The 15,392-nt window shown below is 52.1% G+C and overlaps 3 protein-coding genes across 4 annotated transcripts in view; all 3 read left to right on the top strand.

The window, feature by feature from the left end:
• Positions 1-15,392, top strand: part of LOC131565001 (protocadherin gamma-C5-like) — a 229,623-nt gene that overhangs the window by 111,142 nt on the left and 103,089 nt on the right. The window lies entirely within an intron of this gene.
• Positions 598-8,213, top strand: LOC131564930 (protocadherin gamma-B5-like). The gene is made up of 3 exons (XM_058815548.1): positions 598-630; positions 5,401-5,584; positions 5,644-8,213. Exons 1-3 carry the CDS (start codon positions 598-600, stop codon positions 8,211-8,213), a joined length of 2,787 nt encoding a protein of 928 aa, XP_058671531.1.
• LOC131564929 (protocadherin gamma-A10-like) lies at positions 10,193-12,784 on the top strand. The gene is made up of 2 exons (XM_058815547.1): positions 10,193-12,655; positions 12,743-12,784. Exons 1-2 carry the CDS (start codon positions 10,217-10,219, stop codon positions 12,782-12,784), a joined length of 2,481 nt encoding a protein of 826 aa, XP_058671530.1. The 5' UTR covers positions 10,193-10,216.

Below are 15,392 nucleotides of genomic sequence, written 5' to 3'. Positions count from 1 at the left end.
GTAGGATGATGGTGTCTCTGAGCTGCTACTCTGATGATTGGGTGTTATCAGATGTGCATATTGCTTAATCAGTTGGGGACATTTTAAATTTCTTACATAGAAAGTAGCATTGAGCAAAGATCTATCTTTGCACACATGCATGTTATGATCTTTGTTCTCAGTCAAGAGACGTTGTGTGTGCCACTTTTCTCTCATGGTGTCTCATGAAGATAGAGCAACTAAAACATGTGCTCTGGTGTGATTAGAAATAAGTGAAATATGTAAAGATGATGTCCAAGTTTAGTTTGTCTTATTTTTTAAATGAGACAGTAATGGTTGTGTGCATTTTCCCCTTTCCATTGTACAAAGAAATTACACTGGGAACAGAGGTTGTGGTTTTTGGTGTGAGATCTAGAGTGAGTGTTCTCTTGACTTTTTACCAACTGAATACCCTGCTTGAGTACCTGCTACTGAAATATTTAGTTATTGAAGCTGGTTGAGGGAGACAGAACTTACTGTGATGTTTACTATATAAAATGAGTAAAAGAAATGTGGAGAGAGACTTCTGATAGGACCCATCTTGGCAGGGTAAGGTCAATTGTTTGAAACTGATGTACCATGGATATTCAGCAAGTGGCAGTTCCCCATCTGGTGAGTGTCCATGGCCTGATCATCGTGCATGTTACAGGTGGATTTTTCTGTGCATCTGGGATTTTTATTACATGTTCTTCAACTTCTGAGGGTCAGAGGACCCTATGCAAGTTAAGAAGGGCTGGAGATAAGAGTCCTGGGAGCTGTGTGTGAATATCTGTTGAAAGACACAAGAAATATGGTTTGCCAATTACCCTGAGCAGTTCCCAGTTGCAGGATCATGCAATGTGAGTTTGATCATCCCAAAGTGTTTAGCTGGGTGACATCTTATTCCACCTTTACAGGGAGCCCTGGGAGATTCTCCTATGAGTTTGCATCTTGTCATCAATCTTAAATAAGAGCTGAAGTATGTAACAAATACCATAATGGAAGATTGGAGAAGATCAAACACTTCACTTAATGCTTAATAAATACTTGAACTATGTAGGTACTCTGAGGGCCATAGTCATGAACTATGTATGGGATGATCCCTTCCACTGTGCGTGTGTTAATTTGTGTTGTTGCTTGATCTAATGAGCTAAAGGTGGGCCTTTGTCTCTGAGAGTGTGTGGAAGATGACATTTGGTAGAGTGTCTGCCTGTATGTGCTTTTCATGTTTTCAGATTGAAAGAAAAACACTTTCATAGATGTCTTTCTGCAAACCATTACTCTAAGAAATACCCTTTCTTGTCAAATATTCATGGTGAGAAGTCAGTGGAAGATCAGTGAGAGATTGGCCTCAGAGCAGGAAAGGAGGGGATTGCATGTTCCACTTGGCTCAGTGAGGTTTCTCAGCAATCCTAGTGCCAGGGCCGGTGTGACTTAGAGAATTCCTCCTTTTCCTGTATCCAAAAAGATACAGACTTGCATGAATTTGTCTGCAGACATACCCATGAAAATGCAAACACGTTTCAGAGATTCTGTGTCTAGGAACTCTCATTCTCCAGATGTAAGGCTGTGATGTAAAATCTTGTCTTAGGTGTGCTGAGCTTTCCCCAGCCTTGATCAGCCTTCAGAGGTCATTAATGCTTCTTGCTCATATGAAGTACCCAGTGACATTTTGTTAGGATTTAAACTGTTTGTGTGTGGAGATTGTAAGGCATGGGATGCTAGTTTTGATTGGAAATTCTGGTTTGGGGGCTTGTACATTTCACATTTCTTGAAATGAATGTGAAGAGAGAAGTTCACTTGTGTGGATCTGTGCTGTGATCCTTATTCTCCATGAGGAGAAGTTGTGTGGGAAACATGACATTGATGGTTTGTGTTTGCAAAGAGGTCCCTGTTTGAGCACTGGAGCTTTCTGTCTGCATAGAGACAGGGCAGGTAAAAGAGTTTGCTGTGGTGTGGTTTGAACTGGCTAGGAGGCTGGTATAAACATTCAATATCTCCTGGTTTTATTCCCAGTTATGATTTTGTGCACTTTTCCTGCTTCCCAAAGAGCTTAGAGAGCCATGCCTGTGGTCTTTGTTGTAAATCCTGTGTGATCCTCCTGTGTACATTTGCAAGGTAGATGATGCTTCTTGTGCACCTGCTACGCTTGACATAGTCTGAAATGTTAAGCCATGATTCTCAACTTCTGTGGCTTCCCTGTTCCTTCCTTGTTTCTTATGTCCCACAAGTAGGCCTTGGTTTGACTCATAGTCCCTAAGGAAAGAGACCTGTTCCGCTGATCTGGTGGTGGGAGTTGTTCTCATCCATGTTCATCCATGAAGGCGTTCAGCTGGCAGCAGAAAGACTTTGATGCATTTATATTTCCCATGAATATCACTGGATTGCATGTTATTTTGCTTGTGGCTGATGTACAGGCAAATGTAGTGTACTGCCTGTAGTGCAACTAAAGTTGTGAATGCAGAGCTAGGAAGGTGAGGTGTAAGAGCTGAAATGAGGGATGGGGGACTTTAGGTAGCTTTTTAAAATGCAGTTTATTACATCTAAGAGGTTACAGCAGTCCATGGTCATGGGTGGCAGATCTTGTGCTTACAGCTGTCAGCTCCAGCTGCAGGCAGGCCTGGAGACCCTTTGGTTTTGGTCACAATGCATTCTATACTTTTCTTTGCTGAGCATCTTCATACAATAGAACTAATCTATCCCTTAAGTATTATCTATACACTATCATAACTACTATAATTATCATATTCATGTTACTATTCTGTAATCACTAAAAGTTAGTACATTACAGTTTAAGCTAGAAGTTGTTTTTCAGTTTTCTTGCTGTGGAAAATGGTGAGACTTTTTTCTACTTGCAACTTTGCTGACTTGTTTGCCTGTGCTATCTTTCTGCTTGGTAAACACATCTTCTTGTTTGAGGTGGGTTTATATTTTGCTCTAAGTCATAAAAAACCATTCTAACTAACACACCCATTGCCTCCTTGGTTATCCAGTAAGACTGGCTCAGCAATTTTTTTCTTCTATATCAAAACTTGCTTCTATCTCTATTCTTTCATCAGGCTCAACGTGTAAAAATCTTTCTGCTAAGCATACATATCTGTGAGACTTTGTTGTCAAACTTTCATCCTTCCCAGCATTAAGGGACTAGCTTGGGATGAGGAACATGGATGGGCCTATGTGTTTCTGGATGAGAGTGGTTTGATTTCATGCTTGGTGCCAAGACCTGTGCCATTTTTGTTATGATCCTGATTTCCCTGTTTTGAAGGGCAATGACAATGAGGTATTAGAATGTGTGTAGCTAGAACAGTGATGCCTGAGTAGAATGGCCTGTGATTGTTGGATTGTTGTGAGAATCCTCCTCTATCCACCTCTGTGTCCCTGTAACATTATGATACATGGTTTCCTCACAGTTGTAATTACACTTCCTTTCAAGCATTCGTTTCCTGGGAGGTCATGTTGCATTTTCCCTGTTTCTGGAGAAAAGGAATTTACATTAGAAGATGCAAGTGTTGTTTTTCAGCAAAACCTCATGTTAATAAACTAAACCGGGATTTTGGTGTGAAGAAAATGAAGAAAAAGCTAAAAGGAGTCTCTCATATCTTCTCATAGTATATGAAGAAGGTCCGTTATCAGGTGTTTACATTTAGAGAATTTTATTTGTAGGGAAGTTAACTGGCCACATTATGGAAAAACAACACATGAGAGCTGACAATGACTTCATAAAATGAAATTAGGTGTGTACCATCTGATTTGTTTTGCTTCTGCTCAAGAAAAAACTCTTGCCTTGCTTTCTGGTTTGAGTGTGACCTCAAGGTTTCTGATCTAACATGGAAGGTGCCATGTGTTCCTATTGTCCAAGTGCAGGTGGAGTTCAAAGAGTTGTAGACAATATCTCAATGCCCAGCAGGAAACTCCCAATGTGTGGGGCCTTCAAGGGCCTGTACTTGGACCAATATATTCAGTATCTTTATCAGTGACACAGCTGATTGGATTGAGAGTGTACTCCACAGGTTTGCAGCTGACACCGAGCTCAGTGGTGCCACAGATTCAGCAGAAGGATGGGATGTCATCCCCAGGGACTTGGACAGTCTGGAGGAGTGAACTCATGTCAGCCTCATTAAGTGCAACAAGGTCAAGTACAAAATCATGCACCTGGGTCAGGGCAATCTCCTTTCAGCACAAACTTGAGGGACTGAGAGCTGCCCTGTGGAGGAGGACTTGGGGTCCTGGTGGGTGACAAATGGCATATGAGCTGGCAGGGAGTCCTTGCAGGTCAGGAAGTCCAGCACATTCTGGTCTCGATAATAAGTAGTGGGGCCAGCAGGACAAGATAGGAGCAACTCACAGAACGAGAGGAAAGAGTCCTAAGCTGTGCCAAGGGCTGGATGTAAGCAAAAAAGTTTTTATGGCAAGAGTGATCAAGTCCTGGAGTTGTCAGCTTGTGGAAGTCGTGGAGTCACCATCCTTGGATGTGTTTAAAAAAAGACCGGATGTGACACTCAGTGCCATGGTTTAGTCAAAATGTTAGGGCAAAAGTTGGACTCAATGAACTTGAAGGTCTCTTCAATCTTTTGTTTCTGTGATTTTCTGTCTTAACTATGCTGTTTGGGAGACCTGTCAGAGTAAATTCAGAGAAGAACACCTGAAATTCTCAAAGGGATTGAACATCTCTGCCACATAGATGGACAGAGAGAAGCCCTTCACGCTGAGGTGAAAAGCTACTGTGAAGAAAATACTGTGATGTTAACCATAGAAAACGAGTAAAAGTAATATGAAGAGACAATTCTAATAGGGCCCATCATGATATGATACGGTCAAGTGTTTGAACTTGAGAGGAGGTAGGTTTAGCCTGGTAACATGTTTTTCCATGAGGGTGGTGAGACATAGGGACACCTTGCCCAGACAGGATACTGATGTATCATGTTTGAAAGGGTTCAGGGCTTTGAGAAACCTGACCAGTGAGGTGTGGACTACATGACCATAACGATTCCTTCACACCCAAACCATGAAAAGATAGAAATGACTTTTCCTTCCATAAGTTTGTGAATATTGACTACTCTAAACTACTTCAACTATTATCTTATAGGTATTTTCTCCGATTAATATAACAATTAGAAATATCCTAGAGTGTTTAAGAGCTTTTAAAAGTCTTCCCCAGCTATACTGTCGCATTTTATTCTAACAGTTGTACCTTCATTTTAATAATAGTAGGTGACTTTATTACTCTGCCATTAATATTAGCTTCTGATTGTTCACTGCGACAAATGGAGATGATCTAAAAGTGCGAAAACCTTCTCAGATTTAATCTCCTTTGGAGTCGCATAGGGCCAGAGCTCCCGCTCTCGGTGTTTTTGGTGGGGGAGAGCCCCCGGGGCCGGTGCAGCCGCTGAGCCCCGCCCAAAGCCGGGCGCCCTTGAGCGCGGCCGTGCGGCGGCTGCAGTGTCGCGACGGCGCCTCCGGGTGTCGCTGTTGGCCGCCGCCGAGCGCCGCTGGAGCCGCCGCCGCCGCAGCGTCCTGCCCCCGCAGGCTGCTCGCTCGCCCGGCGCCGGCCGCAGCGGCAGCGGCACCGACAGCAGCAGCGGCGGCGGTGAGAGGCGGCCCGAGCGGTGTGGGTGGCTTTGAGCGGTGTCTGTTTTGGGCGGCGAGAGCGGCTGGAAGGGAGGCAGAGCAGCGGCAGGAGGCAGGAGCGCGGCGAGCGCAGCGGGCAGAGAATGGCGGTGAGGCGGCGGCAGAGGCTTGGGCCGGGCGGCGGGCGAGCGCTGCTGGCCGCGCTGCTGCTGCTGCTGTTGCTGTGCGTGTGGTGCCGGGCGGCGGCCGAGCGGGTCCGCTACGCCATCGCCGAGGAGCTGGGCAGAGGCTCGCTCGTGGGGCCGCTGGCGCGGGACCTGGGGCTCAGCGCGGACGAGCTGCCGGCGCGCAAGCTGCAGGTGGCGTCTGGCGGCAAGAAGCAGCTGAAATACTTCACGGTGAATGAGGAGAACGGGAACCTGTACGTGAACGAGAGGCTGGACCGGGAGGAGATGTGCGGCGAGTCGGCGACCTGCTCCGTCAACTTTGAAGTACTGTTGCACAACCCGCTGAACATTTTCCACATCGAGGTGTCCATTGATGACGTGAATGACAATTCCCCGGCCTTCAGGAAGGCTGCTCTGGAACTGGAGATTGGTGAATGGACACTTCCAGGTGCTCGATTTCCTCTGGAGACCGCAAGTGACGCTGACGTTGGAAGGAATTCTCTGCTGACTTACCAGCTCACCAGCAACCCGTCTTTTTCTCTGGTCATGAAGGACAGCCCCGACGGAAGCAAGCAGCCAGAATTGGTGCTGGACAGAGCGTTGGACCGGGAGAAGCAGAGCTCCTTTGAGCTGGTGTTGATGGCCATAGATGGTGGGGATCCCGCGAGGTCTGGGACTGTCCAGGTTCTTATCAACGTGACAGACGCCAACGATAACCCACCCGTATTTAGGAAAAGCCTCTACGAAGCGCGACTGTCAGAAAATTTGCCAGCAGGGTCAGTGGTACTGCAGGTTCATGCGACGGATGCTGACGCAGGCACCAACGGGCGGGTGTCCTACTACTTTGGCAACGTCCCTGACGCTATCAGTGCATTGTTTGCTGTCGATAGGGAAACTGGGGAGGTCAGGACAGCGGGTCCCCTCGATTTCGAGGACAAGATCAAATACATATTTAGCTTGGAGGCGAGGGATGGTGCGGGTTTGGTATCCCACTGCAAGGTGCAAATAGACATCATAGACGAGAACGACAACGCACCCGAGATCACTGTTCTGTCACTGTCAAGCCCAGTACCCGAAGACTCGCCAGTCGGTACCGTGGTAGCCTTGCTGAATGTAAACGACCCGGACTCCGGCGAGAACGGTCAGGTGTCGTGCGAGCTGTCGGGAGAGGCGCCGCTGTCGATCGTGGCGTCGTCGGGCGGCTCGTACAAGGTGGTGACATCGGGCGCGCTGGACCGCGAGCAGGCGTCGGAGCATCGCGTGACGGTGGTGGCCCGGGACCGGGGCAGGCCGGCGCTGCGGAGCAGCAGGGAGCTGGTGCTGGAGGTGTCGGACGTGAACGACAACGCGCCGGTGTTCGAGGAGGCGGCGTACAGCGCGTACGTGGCGGAGAACAACGCGGCGGGCGCGCTGGTGCTGCGCGTGCAGGCGCGGGACGCGGACGCGGGCGCCAACGGGCGCGTGAGCTACTGGCTGGCGGGCGGCAGCGCGGGCGCGGCGGGCGCGGCGCCGCTCGTGTCGGTGGAGGCGCGGAGCGGCGCGCTGTACGCGCAGCGCTCCTTGGACTACGAGCAGTGCCGCGAGTTCACGGTGGCCGTGCGGGCGCAGGACGGCGGCTCGCCGGCGCGCAGCTCCACGGCCACGGTGCGCGTCTTCGTGCTGGACCGCAACGACAACGCGCCCAGGGTGCTCTGGCCCGCGCCGGCGGCCGGGCCGGGAGAGGCTGCGGGAGGGGCGGCGGCGGCGCCTTTCGAGGTGGTTCCGCGCTCGGCCGAGGCCGGCTACCTGGTGGCCAAGGTGGTGGCGGTGGACGCGGACGCGGGGCGCAACGCGTGGCTGTCGTACGAGCTGGTGCAGGCGTCGGAGCCGGCGCTGTTCCGCGTGGGGCTGCACAGCGGCGAGGTGCGCACGGCGCGCGCCGTGGGCGAGCGGGACGCGGCCAAGCAGCGGCTGGTGGCCGTGGTGAAGGACCACGGGCAGCCGGCGCTGTCGGCCACGGCCACGCTGCACGTGGTGCTGGCCGAGAGCTTGCAGGAGGCGCTGCCGGAGCTGAGCGAGCGGCCGGCGGGCGCCGAGGCGGCGGCGGCGGCGGCCGAGCTGCAGTTCTACCTGGTGCTGGCGCTGGCGCTGCTCTCGGCGCTCTTGGTGCTGAGCGTGGCGCTGGCCGTGCTGGCGCGGCTGCGCCGGGCCGGGCCGCCCGCCGTGCTGCGCTGCCTGGGCGCGCAGCGCTTCTCGCTGGCCGGCGCCGCCTTCCCGGCCGACTTCTGCGAGGGCACCTTGCCCTACTCCTACAACCTGTGCGTGCCGCCGCCCGCCCGCGCCGTGCCCGAGGCCGCTTGGCCGCCGCCGCCGCCGGTGCCTATCCTGTCGGCGGAGGAGCTTCTGGGCGGCGATTCGTGCGAGAAACCGAGCATGAACAGTGACATCGTTGTGGGAGAGCCGCCCGCCAATCCCGACGCACCGCAGGTCTGTAAAGCCTGATGTGCTTCTGTTTCTAAAAGTTCCCGAATTGTCTTCATTGTTTCCCGCGTGTTCTTTGCGCGGTGCCAGTGGGTATTCTCCATCTGTATCTCCACGTAGCAGCGGAAGTTGTTAATTTTTTCTCTGTAACAGCCTGAGCTGACCGGCTTTGATGGTAGCTCTCCTTTAGGCCAGGTGCAGCTTTTCTCACTGTTTCTCCTTGTTTCCCAGAGTCGTGTTTTTATGACGTGCACAGTCCTGTCTCCGTGACGGACTGAATTAAGGATGGGGCAATCCCCCCTTCCTGCAGAGCAGGAAGCCCTTTGTTCTTGTTTGGTAACAGGTTCAGGCTCAGGGGGGAGGTTTTGTCTTCAAAACTCGAGCTCTATAAATTTGATTGTGTTAGCTACATGAAAGCAGGTTCGTATTCCGTGGAAGGAGACTGGCTGATTCTGCATGACGGAGTCGAGGCAAAAAAAAAAAAAAAAAGAGAGAATGCTGACATCTGGTGTTGGAAATACTTCTTTCCTGACAGATTTTTTCCGAGAATGTGTACTTAGAACTCGTGTATAGCTTTACCCGAACCCGTTCGTTAAAATTTGTTTTGTCCCGGTTAGATTTAGGAAGGAAACGAATGTAGAAAGTTCCTTTCACTCTTTTTTTCTGAGTGAAAGCAGAGATTTTCGCCCGTTTTGGGGGGAATGCAGTAGTGCGGCTAGATTGCTCCATTCATGCGTCCGGGTGGCATTTCGCTCTGTTTTCCTCTTCATGATCTTTATTTCGTACACTGGTGAGAGCGTTTAAAGATTTCTGTTTCAGAGATTGTTATTTTTCTATCCTCTGTGCACAAAAATGTTGGGGGTTTTAGTAGAAGTCAGGGATATGGAGAAGAGCGGATTTTTGTAGTTCTGTTTACTAGGTTAAACATCTGAGATACGATGGGATCACATATTAGGGAGATTGGCGAGAGGAGGGTTTAGGCACTTGAATCAAGCCCATTTGCAGATTGATTAGTGGTCAGCAGTGTTTCAAGTGTTGTACTTTTGTTCTACGGTTCCATGATTGTTTTCTTGAGCACATATCATATAAACGTCATTACAAAATACTTAGATGATTGGTTTACTAACGAGCTTCAGTGATTCACACATTGATTTTAGAACAAAAAAGGAAAGCTACCATGATTTGATTAAATGTAAACCTGTATAAACTAAGGAAACACTAGACATCTCTTGGGAAATTATGTCAAATATTTCAAGTCCTGAAACTTTATTTTGAGAGATTCAGCTTCATCTTTATTTGTACTTATAATTGAATCCTGTAACAACTGGCTCCCTAACTTCAAGACGTATGCAATTGATCTCGTCAGACTTGTATTAATGACCCTGATATCTCTGTTTCTTCGGGATATGGTATCTTCCCCTATTCTCTCTAACAGCCTGTTCTTGAAGATGGTTTCGAAGAGAAAGGATAAGATTTTAAAAAAGGTACAGGGTTAAATAGGAAAAATGAATTGTAATTTTGGTATAGTGACATTAGTAAGTAATGAGTTTCCCGTGAGGTTAAAGAAGCCCGCCCGCCGAATGCCTCTGCCTTCCTCCCGATGGTGATACCCTGGAGGATGAAAGCAGAGATGGGCTGGAGAAATGCGGATGCAGGAGATCGGCGCTGGACGCAAAGCGACATCTCGGTGGCGACCGTGCCCGGTATGGGGCGAGGCAGGGCGGGCAGCGCTGGGCAGCGCTCGGTGCCTGCAGTGCCGGGAGGAGGCTGCGGGCGCCGCTGTTGACCGAGAGGAGCGAGAGGAAGCTCGGAGCGCTACCGGCAGCCCCGCCCGCTGCGGATCGGCTCACTCGGTTGCTCTCTCCTCTGCCCGAACCTGCGGTCCCCGATCGTCCCCGCGGTGCTGGTCCATTCTGGAGCCAGACGGAGGCACCGGCAGCTGCGCACGGTGCAGGAGCTGAGAGCACTGAGCGGCAGCTGGATTGGATCGGGGGTGCTGCGGTGCCGGCGGAGCGGCGGCCGAGATGTGCGCGGCGGGGAGGCGCTGGGGCCGGCGGCAGCGAGCTCTGCTCTGGGCCGTGCTGCTGGCGGCGTGGGAGGCGGCGTGGGGGCAGCTGCGCTACTCGGTGCCCGAGGAGATGCCCAAGGGCTCGTTCGTGGGCGACGTGGCCAAGGACCTGGGGCTGCAGCTGCCGGAGATCCGAGATCGCGGCATTCATATCTCGGACAAAGGTAGTAAGCAGTATTTCACTTTGCATGTGAAGACGGGACATTTAGTGACGGCGGAGAGGATCGACAGAGAGCAGCTGTGCGAGAGTGTGCAACAATGCGTGCTGCGCTGTGAGCTGATAGTGCAGGGTGAGATGCAGGTTTATGGGATCCAAGTGGAAATCACGGACATGAATGACAACGCGCCGAGCTTTCGAGAGGCTGAGACAGCGCTAAGAATGAGCGAAATGACAGCCCCGTGGTCGCGGTTTCCCTTGCCAGACGCTCAGGATCCTGACTCTGGCCGGAATTCGCTGCAGAGCTACGAGCTGAGCGGTGACGAGCACTTCTCGCTGGCCGTGCAGGTGGGCCCCGGCGGCGATCAGCGTCCCGAGCTGGTGCTGGCGAAGGCGCTGGACCGGGAGGAGGCGGCGTTTCACGAGCTGGTGCTGAGGGCGATGGACGGCGGCGATCCGGCACGGACGGGCACGGCTCGGATCCGCGTGACGGTGCTGGACGCGAACGACAACGCGCCCGTGTTCAGCCAGGCGGAGTACACGGTGCGTGTGCCCGAGGACGTGCCCGTGGGCTCAGTTCTCGTCACTGTCACTGCCACTGACGCCGACGAGGGGTTGAACGGACACGTGAAGTACTTGTTCAAGAAAATCACAGAAAAAGCCTCACAGATTTTCCAGCTGGATGCCGAGGTAGGAGCAATCACTCTATTGCGGAGCCTGGACTTCGAGGAACGCGACTCCTATGAGTTGGAGGTGCAGGCCCATGACGGGGGAGGCCTTTTTGACACAACGCATGTTGTGATTACCGTAACAGATGTGAACGATCACGTGCCCGTACTCACAGTGTCATCGACGCTCAGCGAGATCTCTGAAGATGCCCCGTCCGGAACTGTGGTAGCCCTGCTTCACGTGAAGGACGGGGATTCGGGGGCTAATGGTGAGGTGCGCTGCTCTCTCGATAAGGACGTCCCATTCCGCCTGGAGAAGTCCTATGAAGACTACTACCGCGTGGTGACAGCGAGAGAGCTGGACCGGGAGCAGGTGTCGGAGTACAACGTGATGGTGCGGGCGGCCGACGGCGGGTCGCCGTCACTGCAGAGCAGCGCGGTGCTGGCGCTGCGGGTGCTGGACGTGAACGACAACGCGCCGGTGTTCTTGGAGGAGCGCTACAGCGCGCGGCTGGCGGAGAACAACGCGGCGGGCGCGCTGGTGCTGACGGTGCGCGCCACGGACGCGGACTGGGGGCAGAACGCGCGCGTGCGCTACCGGCTGGCGGAGGGGCGGGTGCGGGGCGCGCCGCTGTCGTCGTACGTGTCGGTGCAGGCGGAGACGGGCGCGCTGTACGCGCTGCGCTCCTTGGACTACGAGCAGCTGCGCGAGCTGCAGCTGTGCGTGCGGGCGGAGGACGGCGGCGCGCCGGCGCTGAGCAGCAACGTGTCGGTGCGGCTGCAGATCGTGGACGAGAACGACAACGCGCCGCAGGTGCTGTACCCGCCGGCGGCCGCGGCGGCGGCGTGGTCGGGCGTGGAGCTGGCGCCGCGGCGGTCGGAGGCAGGCGCGCTGGTGGCCAAGGTGGTGGCGGTGGACGCGGACGCGGGGCAGAACGCGTGGCTGTCCTACGAGCTGGCCAAGGCCACGGAGCCGGGGCTGTTCCGCGTGGGGCCGCACAGCGGCGAGGTGCGCACGGCGCGCTCGCCGCTGGCCCGCGACGCGGCGCGCCACAGCCTGGTGGTGCTGGTGCGGGACCACGGGCGGCCGGCGCTGTCGGCCACGGCCACGCTGAGCGTGGTGCTGGCCGAGAGCGTGGCCGAGCTGCTGGCCGAGCTGGGCAGCGCGGCGCACGAGGCGGCGGCGCCGGGCGAGCCGGCCGCCAGCCTGACGCGCTGGCTCGTGCTGGCCGTGGCCGCCGTCTCGTGCCTCTTCGTGGCCTTCCTGCTGCTGCTGCTGGCGCTGCGCCTGCGCCGCTGCCACCGCCAGCAGCTGCTGCCGCCGGACAGCGGCGCCTCGCGCGGCGTGCCCGTCTCGCACTTCGTGGGCATCGACGGCGTGCGCGCCTTCCTGCAGTCCTACGCGCACGACGTGTCGCTCACGGCCGACTCGCGCAAGAGCCACCTGCGCTTCTCGGCCGCCAGCTGCTGCGACACCCTCCCGGCCCGGCCGCCGCCCGACGAGCCCGCGCCGCTGCTCGGGGACGAGGACCCGGCCGGCGCCCTCCCCTCGGACCCCGCCCCTCCCTCCGTGAGTTCCCCTGTCCAAATTTTCTCCGCGACGCTTTCTCCTGATAGTGCCTTGCCCCTTCCTCGCCGTGTTCTCTGTGTTTCGCAGGAGACTTTGACTAAAAGCATGGTAAAGGTTCCGTTGGTGTAGTTCTGACATTTGGTGCCCTTTGCTGTCACTATGTGAACATGGGGTGGGTCCTCAGCCTTCCAGTATGTGAAGAAGGAAGGAGGGGGAAAGCTGCTGCTGACACGTTGTTGGTGAGGTCGGAATTTGGGCATTTGGTCCTGTTCCAGGCACCGTTTCCACTGTATCAGCATTGCTGTGTAGAATCTGTGTTCCTGGTAGTATTTGATCTTCTGAAGGGATGGATCATGGTATTAGGAAATTACACTTTTTAGATTATTTATGTGTCTTCCCAACAGCAAGTGTGCTTTAAGATGTAGAATGTGTTTTGACCAAAATGCCGATGGCTTTGTGTGGAACCTCTGTGCACGTTGTTCTCACCCTTTATTGCTCTCCTTTATCGCTGTGATACATAGTGAAGGGAGCAGGAAAAGTGTTTGTGTCATCGGTGCTTTAGTTTTTGTCGCCAAGACAGGATTGGACCAGGCAACAAGTGGTCCTTGATGATGTCTGTTTTTCTGTCTGTTGGAGGGATGGAGAATCATCTTGAAGTTGTGATTCTTTGAAAAGGCTGTGTGTGGCTGCATGTGGAGGAGGAAATGGCAGAACTGCTTTGGTTTTGTCTTGTTTTGTAAGGTAGAGCTATGTCGGAGCTGGATGAGCCTTGGTTAAAAAGTATTTAACATGGCAAGAGAATTGCCTGCATGGGAAGGGAGAGAATCAAGGTGCAGTGAGAGATAGAAGGTGGGCATAATTCCCTGTGAGCAGATATTCACTGAGTCAGCATGTCTTGGAAGATTGCTCGGCTTTTCCGTTGAGACCTCTGAAGTCTGTCGACAGAGCTCCAGTGAGCAGCAAAGGTAGCTTCTATAGCACAGAGATGAACTGATGGCTGTGTGCAATTGGTGCTGGGAAGAGAAATGGTCTGGGGTGTAGGAGTTACGGGGGGTCACACGGTAGGGACGGACGGAGATGAGATCTCTTTGAAACCAAGTCGTATAACTTGTAGTTGTTTACAAAGGGCATGGGTGAAGGGCCTTGTTGTGAGCTGCTAGCTGCAGCTCGGAGCAAGGCCGAGAGAAGAGAAGCTTAAAGTGTAAGAGAATCAACGACAAAAGTTTAAGAGCGGAGATCATGTAGATGATTCTTTCATGTTATTGGTGAAAAGAGAGAGTTCCATAGATATCTTTCTTGAAAATGTCTCAGTAGTGAATGCTTCTTCTTGTTGCATGGTTAGGCTGAGATGTGAAATATTACCAGGAGTCAGGAGATACTGTCTGAGCAACGTTGCTCTTGCTGGAGTCTCTTTACATTCTGAAGATCTGTGCAAACCATGGGAGCTGTGAAGGGTTAGGAGGGAGTGTTGGTTGTGTGGTTTGTGAACAGGCCCTGGTGGAGACATGACATATGTTTTGTTGATCCCCAGCGCTATTGCTGGCCTTCTGAAAATGAGTCAGGAGGAGTCTTATGATTTTTCAATTGTGTGGTTTGGACTGAAATGGCCTAGTTTGTGTTCCATATTCCTTTGCATCAAGAGTGGTAGTCCCACATGCTTTGAGGAGTCCATGTGCTGAAGAATGGTGATGTTGCCTTTGAGGTGATTCTTGGATGTATTGGTCTTTGACAGAGCTGTTAAAAATTTATGGCATATATAACATTTCCCACTTTTTTAGGTAATATGTAGGAGCAGAATAACCTTAGTTGGGATGGTTGGGCTCTGAGAAACTGTGCACACAAGTTTTCTTCTAATCATGTCTGTACACAAAATTTGCTGTAATGTTATGTTTGGCCAGAGAGAAGAAGTCTGTGTATGCAGAGACAGGGCTGGTGCTGGAGTTCACTGTGATACTGTTCAAAATGAATGAATGAATTATTTTCAGTTCTGTTTGTCTTGGTATTTGGATAATGCCCCCAGCTGTGGCTCCAAGCTTTTTCTTTCTCTTCCCATCCAAGGAAATGACAGCCTGTGGCCTGTGGAGTGACTCCTGTGTGAGGCCCCTGTGTATTGGTTTCAGTCCAGTTTCCTGAGTTGTGTATATACTGCAGTTGACCCAATCTGCAATGTCAGGCCATGACTGATACTCTTCTGGTGTTTTCCCATTCTTGGCTGAGTTCATTTCAGTTCCTTTGTATAATTTATTAGCGTTGGGTTGAGTTAGGTTGGGTAGCTTTGGGTTGGGTTAGGTTTGTTTGTTTGTTTCCTTGTTTTTTTTTTTTGTCAAAAAGTAAAGAATTCCAGAATGTGTCTGGAAATCTTTCAAACTCCAAAACACGTAATTATCCAGTAGGGAGAGTACATCTCATCCATCCCTTGTAGCTATACATGTAGTCATAGAATCCCAGAAACACAGAATCAGAGAGTAGTTTGCGTTGCAAAGGACCTTGAAGATCCTCTTGTTCCACCTGCTCTGCCATGAGCAGGGGCATCTTCCACCAGGGCAGGTGGCTCAGAGCCCCAGCCAGCCTGACCTTGAATATTTCATTCAACAAATACAACTTCATGAATGGATGTTTTCCCAAGGTGTTGTTTTCTCTGTGGCGAACGTGGAACCAAAATTGTGGTTTGTGTTTATGGTGAAAGTAAAGGCTGTGAATGCAGAGTGAGGAGGGTGAGAGCTCAGTTCTGTGCCAG

Source organism: Ammospiza caudacuta, chromosome 16 (genome assembly GCF_027887145.1).
Source record: "Ammospiza caudacuta isolate bAmmCau1 chromosome 16, bAmmCau1.pri, whole genome shotgun sequence".
Lineage (NCBI taxonomy): Eukaryota > Metazoa > Chordata > Aves > Passeriformes > Passerellidae > Ammospiza > Ammospiza caudacuta.
This window is presented reverse-complemented; position numbering and strand designations above follow the sequence as displayed.